This window comes from Sphaeramia orbicularis, chromosome 15 (assembly GCF_902148855.1).
Source record: "Sphaeramia orbicularis chromosome 15, fSphaOr1.1, whole genome shotgun sequence".
Classification (NCBI taxonomy): domain Eukaryota; kingdom Metazoa; phylum Chordata; class Actinopteri; order Kurtiformes; family Apogonidae; genus Sphaeramia; species Sphaeramia orbicularis.
Genome location: NC_043971.1, coordinates 33260486 through 33280403, shown reverse-complemented (window position 1 = coordinate 33280403; position 19918 = coordinate 33260486). Strand labels below are relative to the sequence as shown.

At 36.1% G+C, this 19918-nt stretch overlaps 2 protein-coding genes across 3 annotated transcripts; one reads left to right on the top strand and one right to left on the bottom strand.

Moving 5' to 3' along the window:
* The first annotated feature begins 5806 nt into the window (after positions 1–5806).
* itprip (inositol 1,4,5-trisphosphate receptor interacting protein) lies at positions 5807–13717 on the top strand. The gene is made up of 2 exons (XM_030155196.1): positions 5807–5908; positions 11280–13717. The coding sequence occupies exon 2, from the start codon at positions 11349–11351 to the stop codon at positions 12960–12962; it is 1614 nt and encodes a 537-aa protein (XP_030011056.1). The 5' UTR covers positions 5807–5908; positions 11280–11348; the 3' UTR covers positions 12963–13717.
* A 1343-nt stretch (positions 13718–15060) lies between these two features.
* LOC115434626 (glutathione S-transferase omega-1) lies at positions 15061–19894 on the bottom strand. Of its 2 annotated transcripts, none has more exons than XM_030156663.1 (6): positions 19756–19894; positions 17024–17132; positions 16692–16920; positions 15914–16009; positions 15636–15742; positions 15061–15362 (listed from the first exon to the last, which is right to left on the bottom strand). In XM_030156663.1, exons 1-6 carry the CDS (start codon positions 19781–19783, stop codon positions 15212–15214), a joined length of 720 nt encoding a protein of 239 aa, XP_030012523.1. In that variant the 5' UTR covers positions 19784–19894; the 3' UTR covers positions 15061–15211. The 2 variants fall into 2 exon arrangements, with proteins under 2 accessions (XP_030012523.1, XP_030012522.1); XM_030156662.1 differs by having other exon boundaries at positions 15914–16015; positions 16698–16920.
* Between the last annotated feature and the right edge of the window lie 24 nt (positions 19895–19918).

Here is a 19918-nt window from a genome sequence, read left to right as displayed (position 1 = left end):
GGTTCAGGGAACATGAGACATCATCATGATCTCTCTGTAGGGCTTAGAAACTCTGAAATGCCCCCTTGTGGACAAATGAATAATAGGTAGTTAAACCTTTTGAAATCCATATCTTAAATCTGCCATCAGTTCAATTTGGTGCAAAGTCTGAATCATAACGACATCAATAATAAGAAGATAGAGATGGCCACAGTAATGGTGTTTTTACTTCTCCTTAAATAAGACACGGATCAGGTGAATAAGGTGTGATTGTGTTGGAATTCAGCAGACACAAAAATGGAAAGGCCGTCATACATGCAGATATGCTGATTTCACAGGAAATTGCAGTGGTCTCTTGATTTTTTTCCAGAGCTGTATATGTTCGTTCTACTGCCCAGGTAGGTTTTGAGTGTTCTTATCTGTGCTCATGAGTGGAGTGAGTAGAGGTTCTTCTGAAGGTGGATTCCATGCTTGGCCACAATGTGCTTCCGCTGCAGTCTGTTCTGTTGTCCTGGCTCGCCACTGAACCGCTCAGGGTTCAGACTCAATTTCTGTCCAGCAGAAAAACCAGTCTACACATGTAGGGCAGAAAACATCACAATTACTATCATATCTCATCATGTTATGCTACTCTTACTCTGAACTTCTTCAATTTATACCCAATTGCTGGATATACCTTACGTCAATTATTGTAAATGAACTGTAATACGTTTACAGTATTTTAACATGACACAGTTATTTACATGAATTTACATCTTTTTTTTTTTTAACATAAATTCCTTTATTTATCTTGGTAAGTGCTATTTAGCTTTTTTAATCAATATTCATCATTTAAACATAAGCATTTATCTTTATAACCATAGCATACATCTCTTTTTAACATATTTTAACTGTAAATCAGCTGCATTAAATTATTAGTATTTTAAACCAACAACTGTATTTTATTAACTATAGTGAAACAAATCACATTTGGTACATTACATTCATCAGGGAACCCTTTTTTTTTGTTTTTATCACAAACTGGCACCATATCAACAGACATGTGCACCATGTACCATCTCTGTCTCCCTCACTAAATACAGTAATGACAAGCTACCAACTTTATTAGCTCTCCTATCAAACGCTACGCTTAATATCTGAGCTAGCGTAGTGGTGGAAGCCACTGGCAATTAGCATTAGCACTGGGCTAACGTAGTGAACAATCTTTTAGCATTCAATTTACACAGTATACAGTTATATGGATAATACTACGGTGAGCCCAAACACCAACAAACACATTGGTGACTCCGACTGATTTTATGAAATCATCCCAATGAAAGCATTTTTTCATGAGTTCACATCAACAAGCTAACTTAAAGGCCTAGCCTCTAGATGTAGTTTACAGGTGTCCTGTACAATTTTTATCCCCGTATTTTTTTTGTACTACTGGTGTTTTCGCACATGCATAATATGTGGGTAAATTTGGTACAGCATGTAGCGTGCTGGTTTTACACCCGTATTATTTTTACCCCCATTAACTAGTTTTGAATATCCAAATAAAATGAAATTTACAATAGCAAATGATAAACTAGAAAAGCACTTGGAGAGCGCAAACCTCTGCCAAGGAGGAAAAAGATTTCTCTTTTTCTTGGTGAAAATATTTTCCCTTCATCTTGCAAATATTCAAAATGGAAAAATTGACTTTATCAGAATACAGACGGACAAATTTTAGCATATTTGGGGCAAATGGATCAAGTTTGTCTCCTCTAGCCACTCAGAATTTGTATCACTTCTCTAAAAATGTCCTCTTTTTTATTATCTCCTTGTATTTATTCTTTGTTTTTATGTTTTTCTGCATAAAGAACCAAGAGGTAACTGTAATTGTAATGCTGCAATTGTTTTTAAGTGAGAAGTACCGAAACTGTAAGCACCCAGTCCATATGCTTGTTGTTTTTTTGTTTTTATTTACACTTTTGTATGCATAAAATAGGAAATACGAAAAGGGCTGTAATAGATAACATCATTATGAATTGTAATGTTGGAGATATTTTGTCACCTTTTTAAATAAAAAGAAATTTTTTTTTTTTTTTTAATATTTCCCCCGTTCTTGTCAGAAAAAAAAAGTTGATGGATGTAAGAGAACATTCTTCAAATAAATGAGACAAATATTTCTGTATAACAAAATGATATTGTAGCATGCTGATTTTCCATGAGAAATATTATTTAATGGAAAAACTTCTGGGTCTGGGTCTCAGGGGGGATATATCACAATGAAATTTTAATATGTGTTCATTCATAACTTAAATTGTGTGATAAATCTGAAGTGAAACAAAGCCAAACCAATGCATAAAACCTATAGGAGCTATTTGTCGGTTTAGTTTTTTGTTTAAAGTTAATTTACCTTTTTGTTTACTAACTTAGTATTTTTTGCTAATTGTTTATTTTTTGTTTGTTTAATATTTAGAATATTTTTTTTTGATTTTATGATTATTGTTTTCATTCTTTGGTATTCAGCACCTTTTTGTTTTGTGTTTTCTTATTGGTTTAGACCGTGGGCACCTGGGTATAAATAGGGAGCACAAAGTTAGACCAGCATGCACCTGGGTGGGCCTATGGGTTTTTTTACCAGACGGTCAGACAGTCAGACAGGATGAGCAGCAGAGACAGCACAAAAGGCCTTAGTTCAGGGGTGTCAAACTCATTTTAGTTCAGGGGCCACATACAGCCTAATATGATCTAAAGTGGGCCGGATCAGTAAAATAATATAAATAATAGGATAAGAACGTTTGAGTGAAAAAAGTACATTCCGCAATGAAAATGTTTACATCTACAAATTGTACTTGAACTTAACATGAACAAATACGAACAACCTGAAAATTCCTTAGTAAAATAAGTGCAATGTTAACAATATTAGGCCTTAGTTTATCATTTATACATGTGAATCACAACTTAGAGATTGCAGTGGAGCTACAAATACATGAAACAGTTGATAACAGGCAGAATATTATTAAAATTCCAAATACTTCTTATAAGATATTTCAGATATTCACATTTTTTGTAAAAGACTAGTCTGTAAATGGGAACATTTTTGTGTAACTTTACTTTTTACACTAAAACAAAGAGACAAATTTACAGTTTTCATTTTTTGTAGGTTATTATGATAATATTTTACTGGTTCTGATCCACTTTAGACTGAAATGACCTAAAATGATTTTAACATCCTTGATTGTTAATATCTTCAGTGTAATTTTCGCATTTCACAAATTCATCCCAGGGGCCGGATTGAACCCTTTGGCGGGCCGGATTTGGCCCCCGGGCCACATGTTTGACACCTGTGCCTTAGGTGTTGTTTGCCTGCAAAATCTTGAAAATAAACCACTTGAACTACATCTTTGATATGGACATTGTATTTTTGACTGTAAACCACAAACCCATGGTGCATCTAGTGGTTATCTGAATTATGTTAAAGTCTTAAGTTTACCTTTTATGGAAGTAAATCTGTCTCATCAGGTTTTGAATTATAAAAGCCATCAAATTTCTAGCACTGAATTGTTTTGCACTGAAATTAAGTATCTGAATTTTTTGTCTCTCAAGTTAACTATGTTCATAAATTTAGAATAAAAAAAATTCAGATGCAAAAAATTCAGAAGCAAAAAATTAAGATGCAAAAAATTCAGAAGCAAAAATTCAGAAGCAAAAAAATTCAGGGCAAAAAAATTCAGACGCAAACAATTCAGATCACATCCGGGACACCAAGGATAAGCAATCGATTTGATCTCAAGTTGAACCGACAGCTGGTCAGTCGAGTTACATTAGGTTGGTCATGTGACGCCGATGCAGGAAGACAGTCAGCGCGGGTGTGTGATCTGAATTTTTTGCATCTTAATTTTTTGCTTCTGAATTTTTTGCATCTGAATTTATGCATTGGAATTTTTTTTTAATTATAAATTTATAAACATAGTTGAATTCAGACACAAAAAATGCAGATACTTAATTTCAGTGCAAAAAAAAATTCAGTGCTAGAAATTCAATGGCTTTTATTATTCAAAATCTGATGAGACAGATTTACTTCCATAACCTTTAAGTTGATTTAATTGATATAAAACTGAAAATTAATGAAATCGAAATTGAAAGAATGTATGAAACAAAATTTTTGGGAGTGATTATTGACCATAAACTCTGTTGGAAACCACAAATAGAATATATCAAACGTAAAATGTCCAAGGCTGTTGCGATTCTTTATAAAACTCGAGATTTGTTAAACAAAAAATGTTTGCATATATTGTATTGTTCACTTGTTATGCCATATATGTCATACTGTGTGGAAATATGGGGCAATGTGTATAAAACTAATATAGACCTGATAATTAAACTCCAAAAAAAAAAGCTATTAGAGTCATAAACAAAGCTGGTTATCAAGTAATCAAGTAATCCACTTTTTGTAGAATCTGGTTTACTAAAATTTTTTGATATTGTATATTTAAAAACAATGGAATTTATGTTTCGTGCTAAAAGTAAAAATCTTCCTGTTTGTATTCAGAAAATTTTTAAGTTAAGAAAATGGAATTATAATTTAAGAGGGATGTTTGTGTATGAAACATGTAAAGTAAGAACAAACATTAAATATCACTGTGTTTCTATTATTGGTGTCAAATTATGTAACAAATTGAAGGATGAAGTGAAATTGTGTAGCTCGCTGTTGAGTTTCAAAAAAGCTTTAATTTGTCAAATTCTCAAGGGCTATGAAAGTAATGTGATTTCTATAGAATTATATTTGTGCCAGTTTCTTGAGCGAGCAATGATAGATTCTGAGCACACAATTAGAGATTTTGAGCACATAAAAATATATTTTGCGAGCACATCAATTATATTTCAAAAAGAAATTATGCTTGAGGAAACAAAAATCGATATTGTGCTCCATAAATGCGTTTGCATGTTAGTTTTACTCATAATGTTCTCTCATAAATTCTTTCCATGACGCACAAACAGACCGCTGCACTCACTCACTTTCCCCTTCCCTCTCTCACTCAACCTCCCTCTCCCTGCGCGCTCAGGTTGTTGTGTCCGCACGCTCAAATTGACACACACATTACAATTGTGCCACAAAACCAACCAATCGGAGAGCTTGCGGAAGTACACCCTGATTGGCTGTTCACTCTCCAATTAGCTCGCTAGTTACATTTACCCAAAAAAAAAGCACTCGATGAGACAGACACGGATCGGAAGAGGAGGAATTGATTCTACACAAACTTCGGTCAGTATTTATTATTATTATGATTATTGTCTCGGGTAAATGTAACTAGCGAGCAAATTTGAGAGCGAACAGCCAATCAGAGTGTACTTCCGGAAGCTTTCCGATTGGTTGGTTTTGTGGCACAATTGTAACGTGTGTGTCAAGTTGAGCGTGCGGACACAACAACCTGAGCGCGCAGGGAGAGGGAGGTTGAGTGAGAGAGGGAAGGGGAAAGTGAGTGAGTGCAGCGGTCTGTTTGTGCGCCATGGAAAGAATTTGTGAGAGAACATTATGAGTAAAACTAACATGCAAACGCATTTATGGAGCACAATATCGATTTTTGTTTGCTCAAGCGTAATTTCTTTTTGAAATATAATTGATGTGCTTGCAAAATATATTTTTATATGCTCAAAATCTCTAATTGTGTGCTCAGAATCTATCATTGCTCGCTCAAGAAACTGGCACAAATATAATTCCATACAAACCATTGTAAAAGTGCGCTTCTGTGGACATTTCCATGTGCTCAGGCTGAAATGTTGACAGCTGAAAGTGGGCGGGGCCTGTCTTAATGGGCGGAGTCCACATACAGGAAATGTGTCAGAAAAAAACTGTGAACACGGTTCCCTCTTTGGCCGCGCACAAGTTGGATGAGAGTCCGCCACTTCTTCCTTTTCTTCTTTTCTATCACCATGAAGGACTGGAAACCTCACCTGAAAGGTACGTTTACAAACTACTCACAGCATAACTCATGTATTCTCTTCTTTCTATGTGTCTCTGTGTGTTGTTTGATCGCCTTTAGTCGTAACATGTCATTATGTTTCCAAACTGTGCAGCCTCACTGGCCGCTCGCTGTGGCTTCTGTTTCCGTGAATGGAGGAATATTTAGTTTCAACACACCAGACTACACAGTATCCTACACAGCAGCTTTAGTTAGATGACTCTGGGCTGTAATGTGACTCATGGATCAGGAATAATGTTTGTCTGCCATGACATTTCCTGAGGACTGGGACTATTTTGTTGCTAAGACAACTGAGCTGAGGAGGTAAAACCCACCAGAGTCCATCATCACCAGAGGGTTGTGCCCATTTTTGGTCCAACTGGTCCATCATCAAGTTTACATGTACCTAAAGTAGTAACCAATTATAGACGTAAAAGGAATTGTCTGCTGGTAGATATTGTCTTTCTAGCAAATTATAAATACAAGATATAAAAATAAATAAATAAATACACAAGAGCTCAGTATAAACCAATGTACAGTTTAGTGCATTTTTGTGCAATTAGGATTTCAAAAAATACAGTGAAGTTCTGTGTGGTTTTGGCTGTCAGTCTCCATCAAGGATGTCCTATCTGTTACTGAAGTGTGCTGAGGTAGGCCTCTATGCACCACTGTCATGTCCACCTCCCATTTAGCGTGTTTTTTGTCTACATCTACATTGCTGCCTTTGACTAAAAGGGTTTTAACTTTTTAAATTTTATATTCTCTTTCGAAACTCTGCACTGCAACTCTTACTTTAATATGTGTGTGTTTTTAGATTGTTGGATTTTATGTGTTGTTTTCTTACTTCACCTTTTACATGTTTCTTTTATAATGTTTTAAATGTGTTTCTTTTTCCCTGTTGTATTTCAATGTCCTGTGTGAAGCACCTTGATTTGCCTTGTTGCTGAAATGTGCTATACAAATAAACTTGCCTTACCTTGCCTTACATTTATTTAACCCATAAAGACTCAGTGCTACTTTTGCAGCAGGTCCCAAATGACTTTTTCTCTATTTTTTTTTTATTTTTTATTTTTATTTTTTACTTTTTTTTAAGTGGTTGTTCACCATTTATTCTAATAATATGGCCAGTATTTTGCATTCTTAAGTGAAAATAAGATAATTTTCTACATTTAATTTACTGATTATGACTGATGTCCATTAAAGCTCAAATTAAAGTTCAGGGTTATTATATCAAAAACAGAGAAAGTGGAGGAAAAAGTGACCTTTTCAGTAAAATTAATTGAACATAAAAGCAAGTGTCTCCATCCACTGTCACTGATCCAACTCCATGGGTTTTACTGGTGAATGAATGTTGTAGAAGATGACTGTGTTTCCACGTTCACTACGGAGCCTCTGAATGTCCAAACTGGTCATATCTGATGACCATGAAAAGATGAAAACTACATTTTATACCAATTATTTACATGTATTGATAGTGGATCAACAGTTATTTAACTAGTTATATCAGTAAAGGATTTTGGTCGCCAGTGGGTTTTTGGGTCTGTTTGAGTTAAAGACAAGTTGAGCTTGTGTTTTCAGCCACTTCCCCTCATGTTTCACTGCTTCCCACACACCCCACAAGTTTCATCTACTCAACTGATCTGTATTTTAAAGGAAACGTGTTGTATTCCTACTTTCAAAAAAGAAAAAAGACAAAAAAATTGCATTAGATTGTTGAGAATGAAGAGTTATGCCAATATATTGTACCGATATGAACTGAATTTATTCATACTGATAGACAATCAGATTTATGTGACCACTAGAGGGAGTAGTGAGTCACTCTGCTGGTCTTCCATGTTGAAGAAAACTAACACCACAAGGCCTTTGAACAAATAGGCCATCAGAAAGTTATGAGGTGGGTTGAGAATCATTAGTAAACAATTTTTAGCGTCAAGGAAAGTGATAAAAGCTAGAAGCACTGTAAGAAGTAAAAAGAATGGAGTTTGATGATGAAATCTAAACATTTCTTCTACATGAGTGAGTTTGATTATTAAGCTTATGAAGGTATTAAGTTATTACGTGATGTTAGTATGTTTGCTAAGTTGGCCGTTTGTTGATATATGGATCAGACAAAATTTTAACAGTTCTGACCTTGTTTGGATGATTCCAAGCAGATCTTTAGTGCAGCTACAGACAACACAAACTGTACTGAAAACAGAGATTATTTGTGTTTTTACTGAGGCTGTTTTCTGTCTAAAAACAAACCTAAGTTAACAGAGCTATAATGTAGACTATCAGCTGATTCAGCACATGAAGATTATAAGAGAGTGTTGATTTGACTGATTGTCAAAATAACCAGCTATGAGTTTTTGTTTGAAGGAGAAAACTTGATGATACTATAATACAGATGTGTGTAAACAATGAGCTTCATACTCTATTCAGTGAGTGATACAGTGTGGATACTTAGTGTTGATTTGTTTGTGGTTTTGGTAGTCATAAATGCCAACCCGTATAAATCTCCATCAGTTTCCCAGAGATGTTTGCACACATTTCCAAATAATATTGCTGCAGAAATTCAATGTTCATTACAAAAAATCCTTAGTTGAATAAAATTATGTAATGGCAAACTGAAGTATTTTGTAAGCACAGATGAGAATATAAACTAAATGAACCCAAAAGATGAAGTAAAATGTTTATTCCAATTATATGTATTGCATTCTAAAATTAGACCATTTGTCATTATAGTCCAGATTAGTAATGAGACTCCTGAGCTCAAGGTGTCCTAACACTGCGAGTGTAAGCTACAGCAATGACAATTATTATTACCATGAATATCCAAAACTTGAAAGAATTAACAGTCTGACATTTTTATTGTTGATATTGACCAATATGTCCAATATTTTTTATTTAACAGCATTATTAGACAAATTTTATACTTCTTTTTGCATGATCATGAACTAAACCTATTTCTTTTGTTTTTTAATGTAAAGAGTGTGAATCTAACATCTAATGCAGACACATTTCTTTGCAATGTAGGACAAAAATAGCCCTTGAACCACAAATAGTTACACTTATGATTCCTTATGCCACTCCTGAAGATCCATTTCCATGAGTTTCTAAGGTAAACCTGAAAAAAAGAGCTTTTTGGAAAAAGTGAGTAGCTCAGTAAGATTCATTCTCTTTAATTTGTTTCTGGACAAGCCTGCGTGTTCTTCTACAACTTCAAATCCTAAATTATGTTGGATGTACATTTTGGAACTGCAGCTCAAATCTCTGTCTGGTTTCATGTTTGTTTGGAAGAACTGAGCCATGTACGTTTTGGAGAACGTCCAAGTGAGTAAGTCATGGGAAGATTTGCTCCTCGTTCTGTGGACTCACGTGTTCTGCTATTTCTGCTGTCGTTATTTTAACCCTGACAGAGAATACCTCATCATCTTAAGATCTTTTTAAGTGAAAGAAAGCAACACAGTGCAGCTTCTCAGTCTTCTGTGCCTTTGTCTCTTTAAATTCTACCAACAACTTGGAACTGAAGCAAGAACCTTATGTAATTTCCTCTTTGCGACAGCATATTACATTACATATTATCTGATGACATACAGGAAAAATGACAATAATGTCCCTGTCAATGTTTTCAATCATATTGTGTTGCATAGAACAATGTTACAGCACATAGATGGAATCTATGTGAGATCTTTTCACTTTTTGGTGTTATTTTAGATTAAATGTTAACAGGATGTAAATACAAACAGGCCCAGTGTTAGTAACTAAAGTGGGTTATCAGAGAAGGATGGCGTCCTCTAAAGGGTTCAATCTTCCTTCCTTCCATGTTGCACAGTCTGATACTAGTCGAGTGCGTCATACAGCCCACTGCCTCTATATTTAGAGGTACAATCTGTGCTTCTTTGATGGGTGGAGTACCGCACAAATATAACAGAATTTTTTTTTTTACATACCGTGCATATTGTAGAATGCATAAGAGAGGCTTGTGACTGAAATCTTCCATTGTGATCAACTTTCCTCCTACACTGTACAGAAATCGAACTGAATGAAGATTATTTTCATAGGCAGTCATCTGCTTGGAGTACATGTGACCTTTGACCCTTGGTTTAAGCGAAAGGAAAAAAAAGAAATTTATAGGTATAAGAAAAATTGGTAGGAAGACCAGGAAGAGCTATAGAGGAGGGCTTCCTCTTCCAGTATGGGGTTACGTGTACAGAAATTTGGATAAACAATATAAATAACAAAATCTCCACATATTATGCACAACAATAGATACCTGTGATGCAGTGTGACGCTCCACTGAGGTCCTGCAAAGTGTCGGAAGGCAATATACGACCTCAAGTCAACTACCAGTGACTGCTAAACTGTGCAATGTGGCCATGAATTTGGTTTTATGTTTTTTTTCTCACATTTTCTGTAAATTAAGTAGGGATGAGCATTTTCATTACTTGTCAAATAATAATAAATAATCCAAGTAGTTGTAATGCCATCATTATTATGTGTCATACACCCATACAATAACAATAATAAAGATGATAATAATAATAATGATGATGATAATAGTGATTATTATGCTGCTACTACTACTACTAGCCTACTACTAATGATGATGATGATAAAATAATCATAATCATAATAAAGATCAAGGAGTGGGTTAACCACAAGAATACAATTTAATTATTTAAAACACTTTTTCAGACTTACCATATTCAGTTCTCAGGAAGAAACAGTTACATTAACATTAGCTCCATGTCCCTATGAAGTAAAACCCACACACCAATTAAAAATCTTTCAGTCTAAAAAAGTGTTGACTCTGGTTATAGTTTGGATTAATTCACTACTTTAGCACATCTCTAAAACTGAATATTTTTTATTAAATGGCCACATTGAAAGGCCTATTTCTTATTACATCTGAAATATATGCTTAATAACTTAAATTTAATTACTCATATTTCACTTCTTGTTTCTTTTATTGAGAATCTTTGTGCAAATTATAACCATGAAACACAACCACAGTCACAAACAAAATAAATATAGAGCTAAAATGTGACTCTTGTGTAGGTGGTAAATGATTTTTGGCAGTGTGTGAGTCTGTTGTGGGGACTGGTTTAGAGCATAATTAGCGAAGTATGGTCCTCTGGTCAGCATCTGACGTTTTATACCCAAACCACGGCCATGTGACAGGAGTAGCCCCTTATTTAGGTACGTTCTGTCCATTCTTCCCCGAGTTGTACTGTTCAAAATTATCGTTTTTTTTTTTGTCACGTTCAAATGACAAAATCCATTATAATACAGTGACCTTTTATGGATGATTGTTGATGTATAGAATGTGCAGAATGAGTGTCTTAAGTGCAGTGCTCGCAATAAAGTCTTTTTCTATGTTTGTTCCAGGTTGTGAGCTACCGCTGCTCTGAGGACATCTACAAGAAGCATAAATGTGCACAGTAGAACAAGCAGAAGATGCAGGGAGCCATTGCCCGAGTGTGTGTGGTGGTGGCTGCAGCCATATTAAACCACCCATTGCTGTTTCCTCATGAGAACACCACCCTGCCAGACCAGGACAAGGACCTCATCGCCCGAATGCGGGAGCATGAGGAAAGATTGGAAATGGAGCAGGCCAAGCTGGAGAAAGAGCTTTCCCAGCTTGAGTCCAAAGAAGATGAAGGAACCAGCACAGAGGAAGGTTATAGTTTGTATCTCTGGAGTACCTTTTTGTTCATCGTGTTCTTTGTTATTGAAAAGTGTAAGGTGAATCTCGCAGAAACAGAAATCCATCCAGTCGAGGATGAAGATGTTCTGGAGAGTGGGTCCGTCAGCCCCAGAACATTGGTACTCGATAAGGACATCCTGAGCAACTTCTGCGACAAGTGCACCTACATGGCAGCCCATGAAAACTGGAGAGTGAGGGAGTTTGTGGAGGGGTTTTCAGATGATTTACTCGAAGCGCTGAGGAGCGTATGCGACAGAGAGGTGGACATGGAGGTTGGGGACTTTGTCGGTGTTGGGAGCATGTTCGAGTCCTGGAAAGTGTGCAAACCGCTGACATGTGACCTTATTGTGCCTTTCTCTCCTCCGGACCCATACTGCTTCCAGTTCCATCTGTGGTGCAGTCCGTCCAGCGACATTCCTCCAAACATGCAGGGCTGTGGTATGATCAAGGTTGCCAGGTTTGGAGAGAATGAAGAGGGCTGCCTCTGCGGTTCCGCAAACCTCGGAGAAGACATGCTTTGTCTTTTACACAGCAGAAACGAGGCACCCAAAGTAGACCTCAGCCCCGATGAACTGCTCTGCTCCAAAAACACTCCTTTTTTAGCCAAAGATCAAGTCATGAAGTGGTTTCAGATCTCTGTAACCAAAGCGTGGGGACGCATTTCTCATAAATATGACTTTGAGGTCACTTTTCGCAACCTGGATGCTGCCGGTGCTCTTAAAATCCGATTCCGTTCAGGGAAAGTCATCGTCATGAACATTATACCTGTTGTTCAGCTGGAGGATACAGATGCATATTTTGTGCCACACTTCCCATCAGACTGTGACAGCTTTCAGGACCCTTACTGGCCCCTTTCTTTTGCGGTCTATGAGAGGAATTTGCTGAAACATTTGGCTAAACGCCTACCAGAAAATTCCTGTCATTTGCATTGCCTTCAGATTCTGACCTTTCTACACAGAAAGCAGACTGGGCTCACGGGGGAAAGCGCTCTGACGAACTACCATTTGAAGACTGCTCTCTTGCACCTGTTGCTAAATAAACACACGTCTTTGTGGGACGTTGAGAACATCGAGCACAGGGTTCAGGACATGTTTGCCTTCTTGCAGAGATGCCTACAGGAGAAAAGACTCCATCATGTTCTGATTGGGAACAGTAAAATCCCAAAAGAGGTTCTGGTTCCTCAGATTCTCAGGAGAGCAGAGCCTGTCAATCTGTTTCGTTCTCTGGTGTTGCAGAGGGAGCTTTATGCAAGCACAGTCCGGCATTTCCAGGAAATGTTACGAAATGCGCCTGTGCTTCTTCAAGAGTATACACCTCTATTAACTAACGGAGGTATCCACCACAGACTACAAGAAAGATTTTGAGGCCGTCTGCATCGTTTCCAGATGGAAAATGTTAATGTACCAGATGAATGAAATGATAATTTTTGGAGTTCATAACCAAGAAATTTGCACTGAACTATAAGTTACTGTATTCAATATAACATGTTAAATTTCTGATTAGTAAAGATTTATGTTAAGGATTTATGTTAGTGACAACTGTGCTCATGACACAGGATCCATATTTTACTATCCTTATTTTAAAGAGTATATGCCACAAAGTAATCCAAATAGCATATGTTGGCTTTATTGAAATGCATTGTACAGCAGGCAAACCATTACTGTACACACTGATCTACAAGCAAAATGATTTCTGAATCGAAGAGAAATTTAGCCAAATTTGGGTCATTAATAGTGAAAAAAGTCAAAAGTGCTAGTTTGCTTTATTTTTCAAAACACAGTATTGGGTCAGAATTTTCAAAAGTATTGAGACACATTGAATTCAGGTGTTTGATTGCTAACGGGGATAGGCTATGACAATTATAATTCTCAGTTGTAATAAATTTCACTGCAATACAATGTATTTTCTCATCTTACATTAGTTTGCATTGTCATCTATGCTTATAAAATACTTCAGTTTGTTTTTACTGAATTGTATGCAGTTTCATTGAATTTTTAGCATTACACTGGTCTACAATTTTTTAGAAATGATTTGCTTCAGACATTAAATGTGCTAAGTGTTACGTATTTTAATAAGATTAATTGGAAAATAAATGACAAAAATGCCGGTTTGCTGATGTTTTCAAGGTATATGATTAAGTGTTATTACACATATATATATTGGTTTATGTACATTTATATAATAGTTTTATAAATCTTCCACTAAATAGAACCTGTAAAGTGAATGTATTCTAATGTGCAGACAGTGTTTTGAAGTAGATCTTGTAGCTCTGAGACAAATATTCCTTTTGAGTCAAACCCATTCTCTCGTTAATTCTTGAGTTTCACATTTTGACCCAAGGCTGTATCTTGGAAAGTTCAGTCAACCAGCATTTTTGACTTGATTTTTCTTTATCAGTGACTCTCATGTGGTAAAATTTCATTACTTTTATTCTGGAAGCATTTTCCTTGTAGACCAGTGTTATTTTCAGTCAGTATCATACTTCTAGATTTATGAAATATTTGACACATTCTCGCCATAAATAATAATTTTAAAACACAAGAAGCCATCTGGTTTCTACATATCCCACTCAAGAAGAAAAATCAGGCTTTAGTCTTCATCATTTATCGTGTTAATTATTAACAGCAACTGACATGATCTAATATTTTTGTCCATATAGTGTGCATAGGCCTATATATATATGTCACAAAACTTCATATCTACAAAACATTGTAAAAACAGCACTTTTGTCATTTGTTTTCCAATTTATATCCAAGTGTCAGATTTAATACATTTTATCTCTGAAGGAGATCATTTCCTAAAGATTGGCGACCAAAGTCATTATTAGCACTAGCCAGTATCATTTAATTTTGCCCAACTAGAAGTAATATTACTAATAATTGTACCTGATACGCAGGCACTGAAGGAAGATTATGTCCACATACACGTTTTTAGTTATAGCTGGTATTTAAAGATTTAGTGGGTTTAGTTTTAGTGGGGTTTTCCTGCAGCTGTTTCATCAACACCTAACAAGTTCAAGAGCATGAAGGCCATGAGACCACAGCTTTGTTTTCATTTTTATGTTTGTATTTCATCATTTACAGTACACAATCTAATGTCGTAAGTGCAAAATTACTGTTACATAAATCGTACAGGACACAAGACCTGTACCCACTGGCCATTAAAAGGTTACAGGGTAAATACCTCTCCTATTGTACATATCATAACAAAGATAAATGACTGTATGGCAGTATTTTCTATTTCATTTCAAACTATTGCAAATGCTGATGGCAGCTTGTTTTATGAAGTTAACTGTTTTTTCCCCATTTTGTATTGGTCATTTGAAAGGTGGAGTTTTTCCATGTGACTTATATCTCCTCACTCATGATGTCAGCTCTTTGGTGGAGCTCCACTTTTTTTAACAGCACCACCCTACATAGCCCAGAGTGTAAGTATGTGTTGAGGAAAGACATCAAACACTGATTCAAGCCTGTAAGACTTTATTAGAAAATTTAAAAAAAACGCCCATTTTGAAATAAGATGAAAACTGGTTTTGCGATTACCTCAGACCCACAGAGAAATCTGACCAGAAATATAAACACAAACACAATAGTGGGTGTAAGGTCAATGCTTTCTACAGGCCATAGTCAAAATTGGGATTCCCCTCGAAGTAAGTTGTGTAGTAGGCTTTATAGGTGTTCACACTGTGCCCACTAGCTTTAACAGCAGGGTCCTCCTGCATCTGCTGTTTCCACTTCTTCAGTTGGGGTGTGTTATCCAGGCAGCTGAAAGACAAAGGGAACTGAATCATTTACCGCAGAATAAATGACAACACAAAGGACTCAAGTCATCCAGAAACTTGACACTTGAGGAAAGACGCTTTGTGGCATCTGTCTAACTTTGTGTGTGTGGGACTCCCTGCTCTTTACTGTATTATTATATTTCTGTAATTTTTGTACTGTACACTTGTACTCCACTGATTCAGCAAAGCATTTGTAAATAAAATATTTATTTTAAATATGATGAAAATGTCTGAAAAGCACTTCCTGTTTACTTACTGTTCCAGGTCAAAGGTCTCAAGTCTCTCAAAAAATGGCCACATCATGTAGTCAATCATTGTGATGGCGTCACCAGCAAAGTATTGGGTCTTTTTATTCACTAGATCCTGAAAAATAAACATCACATTCACCTGCCTTGTATAAAATATTCTAAACCACTGAAATAACAGTCCCACCTTTATAATTTAGATGTATTACAATTTGACTCCCTGTAATACCTTATTTTTCACTTCTTAAATCAGACACCTCATAGAAAAACATTTTATTCAACAATGTACCTCATTCAGCTTTGCAAACTTCTCTTTCAGTTCAGCTTCCAGTCCTGATATGTCTTCACCCTTGGTCTTGGCCGTTGGGATTTTATAGAAGTATGGTGTGACCTGCACATAATGTGGCATGAACGACTGTAAACTACACAACAGCAAAATATGCTGACAATCCATCCAACAACATCCTCAGAGGAGAACAGAATGATCCCCTCCTCCAAAAAAAAAAAAAAAGCTAAAACTTGTATTGTATAAAGTGTCAAGAGAATCAGTGATTGAGGAACAGGACATTTTTTGATTGATACCAATCAACTAATAACAATGGGACAAACTTGTAGTTGCAGGAAGAAGAAAAAGTTTTGAGAATTGTTTTCAAACTTAATTTCCAGGCAATATTTTTATAAATCGGTCTACCATCCTAGAATTACCGACTAAGTTTTGCCATATTTTGTCACAAACTCATCAAACAGTAAGCCTTTATTTGAAGAGGAATATTTGAGAGACTGCATGTTTCTATTACATAATGCCATGTGATTGGTGATGTGCTGTAAAAGTTGTATTTAGGAAGACTGCTTTATTTAACGAGTCAACATTTTTTAACAAATGGGCCTTCTGAGCCAGAAAATGGATGATTGTAAAGTATTAAGTGTGTGTTTTCCTGTTTTGTCAGTTGTCGGCTGTGTGGCCCTTCACCTCTGTTATCCAAGTCATGGTAGCCCTTGAGGAAAAAATGTTGCCTCCCCTGATGTTCAAGATAAACCTAGAGGATTTAGGTCTACCAAGCCTCAAGAGATACCTTAGAAAAGTGCTCCATCATCATCTTCTGCTGAGCTTTCCCAAAAGGATCAGAGGGAAGCAGCTTCTTCTCCGGGTACACCTCATCCAGGTATTCACATGTGATGGGAGACTCATACACCACCTCACCAGCAGCTGTCTCCAAGGTTGGGACGAGGCCTAGTGGGTTCATCTCCAGGAACCACTCGGGTTTATCTCTCAGGTTAATGTTGATGATGTCATGCCTTAAAAATAAAGAGAAAAGACGATGGTGATGGTGTTAGGATGCAGCAAAATGAACCCTAAAGGCATACTGATCAAATTAATATATAAATGAAACATAGTTACTCGATTCCTTTGGCATTCAGCACAAGTCGGGCCCTGTGGGCAAATGGGCAGAACCTCATGCTGTAAATTCTGATTTTTCCTTCGGGAACTGGACCAGGAGGAGGACTTCCTGTAAAGTCATATTTACAATCAGAAAAAGGCAAAGAGGAGTGCATCTGGATTATAGAATAAATGTTATAAGCTCAGCCACTAATGCAGTACTTAGGTAAATACATATCAGTAGCTAAAATACATTCTTATCAATAAGTATAATATGTAACTGTAATTTAAGTTATATTGTCAATAAACAGTGGTGGAAAGAAGTTAAGTACATTTACTTACAGATACAGTCTTGAGGTACTTTTAATTTACTTGAGAATTTCCATTTTATGCTGAATTATAATTCTATTTCACTTAATCTCAAAAAATAAAATTGCACTTTTGAATTCGCCACAACACCATCAGAAACTTTTAAGATTAATATTTGACACAGTGGATAATACAATAAACTTTTAAATGAACACCAGTTGGAGTTAACAACCCCACCCAAAGAAACTTGACACCTTACACAAACAACAACCTTTGTCTTAAGGCGTTTTAAGAAATGTCAGGCTTGATCAGACAGGCAGCGTTGGTGGTGTTAAGTAACTCAGATCACCTACACTAGTACTTTACTTGAGTATTTTCATTTTCTGTCACTTAATGGGTCTACCTCTAATCCACTATATCTTAGAGGCAAATATAGCACTTTTTACTTCATTATATCTGTCTGACAACAATTCTAGTTCAGTGAAAACCATATATCCCCAAATACAGTAATTTGTTAAAATTTTATCTTAATATAAATACAAGAAACCCTCTAGGATTAACATAAGGTTAGAAAAAGCAGGCTGCATTCTTAACTTTCAAACTATGAATATATCAACCATGAGGGGATTCAGTGGTCTAATTAGTTTATTACTGTGTTAAATGTTTGCTGATCTTATTTTTGTTGTTAGCCCCGTGGCCCTACAATGGAATGTAAATCAAGGATTTCAACCAGACCCTTCCATATACACCAATCAGCCGTAACATTATGACCACAGACAGGCAAAGGAATACTAATTTTGATGATGTCATTATAATGGGATCTGTCAGTGGGTTGGATTTATTAGGCAGCAAGTAAACATTTAGCCCTCGAAGTTGATGCTTAATATACCCAACACATTGTAAGGTACCATTGTAATGAAATAATCAATACTTTTACCACTTTTCCTGTCAGCTTTCAGAATGTTTTGGCTAATCGGTGTATGCAGTCCTGTTAGTCAGAGTAGTAAGACTGCAATGAAATTAAAGATAAAGAGCAGTTTAAAAACTACTTTTACTGGGCATCTGAAGAATGTAAACGGTGATGACCTGATAGGAAGGAGAGAAGGGGAGAAAAGCAAAAGAACACTATTGCATTTGGCCTGAGGATCCTTTCTGTTCACAGTTCTTAGATCTAGATTTGGATATAACTGTGAAATGTATTGTCACGCATCAGAACAACTGTCGCCTTAGGTGGTATTGCAAAATGTGGTTAGGCTTGACCAGACAGGCAATACTAGTGATGGCATGCAACTTAATCCTTTTGCTTGAAAATGTATTGTCACAAAGCTGATAACACTTGATTTTTCTGAACTTGTTAAAAGCTGATTTTTTTTGTTTTTTTTTGGAGATATGTGGTTTTCACAGGACAGCGATAGCACAAACACATCTTGTACAGGATGCAATGCTGTAGATGCAACTACTGCAGTAAAATGCAACATACTGAACAATGCCACAGTAACATGAAACCATAGATACCATGTACAAGTAGAACAGATACAGGAGCCATTTTACTGCATGACTGCTTTGACTTTTCTCACTTTAACTACAGTTTGTTGGTAGTTATACTTATGAACTTTGAACTTTACTTATATAGAGGTTTTTCATAGTGTGGTATTAGTGCTTTTACTTCAGTGAAGTTTCCACGCCTAGCCTAAGTGGTGCAGAATCAGTAAGACCTGCACAGTTTTTTTTGTTTATAACACTAGTCTGATGTGCATTTTGGGAACTGTATTAATGTGGAACATATGGTAACTGTAATATTTTAGCCTCTAGTAACATGCTGCTGTAAAACTAGTTATATTCTAATGATATCATTCATAATAATCTATCAGAGGAGCAAACCAGTACATTTGCACTCTATACTTTAACTCCATTTCCCTGCTAAAGGCTTTATACCTTATTATTCAAAGTAAATATTGTCAGTTATTAAGTATTTTGCTTTATTGGTACGTCTGATTTGAATATTAAGGCTAGTATTTAAGTATTTCACCCGAGGAGCCACAGAGAGTCGCTGTGCATCCTTTCTAGACTAATAAAACAAAACAGAATAAGCTCGGTAACTAATTTCTGTAATACTTTTGTTATTTCAGTCATAAACGAGCCGCCCTAAAAAGGTATGCGGTGCACTGTCACAATGACTTTGCAGAAATATAAGCACCGTAATTAGCATTACATAATATCAAGTAATCGGACATTCATTCATTAATGGGAAATCAAATTAAAGCCAATTAAAGCGCAGTGTCGCACGAGTTTTAGTGTAAAGCAATTGTTACTGAGGCAATCAGGAAAAACCGTTCTTGGTAAATTTTATGACGAAAAACGTGAATTTTTTTGTTAAACAAGAGCCATGTGCAACCTGCAATTTGCAGGTTGCAAAGTACTTTGTTGGCTGCAGTGCGTCTTACCTTTGGAGAAACACTTCTGAGAGGCCATGTCTCCGGTTTATGGGGTATGCAAAATGTGAAAGCCAAGTCAAATGACTGCAGAAGTTTCGACAGCTGCCGTAATTAAGAACAAGTTTTTCACTTCCTGTATAGGCTTGCACGTCACGTGACAGCGTGTTTCCGT

Excerpts from the sequence above, each read along its gene's own strand:
- itprip (XM_030155196.1), top strand. The coding sequence starts at position 11,349 with ATGCAGGGAGCCATTGCCCGAGTGTGTGTGGTGGTGGCTGCAGCCATA.
- LOC115434626 (XM_030156663.1), bottom strand. The coding sequence starts at position 19,783 with ATGGCCTCTCAGAAGTGTTTCTCCAAAG. Across the intron at positions 17,133-19,755 it reads TCAGAAGTGTTTCTCCAAAG|GAAGTCCTCCTCCTGGTCCA; the intron begins GTAAGACGCACT and ends ATGACTTTACAG. Across the intron at positions 16,010-16,691 it reads AGCACTTTTCTAAGGTATCT|CCATACTTCTATAAAATCCC; the intron begins CTTGAGGCTTGG and ends GTGCAGGTCACA.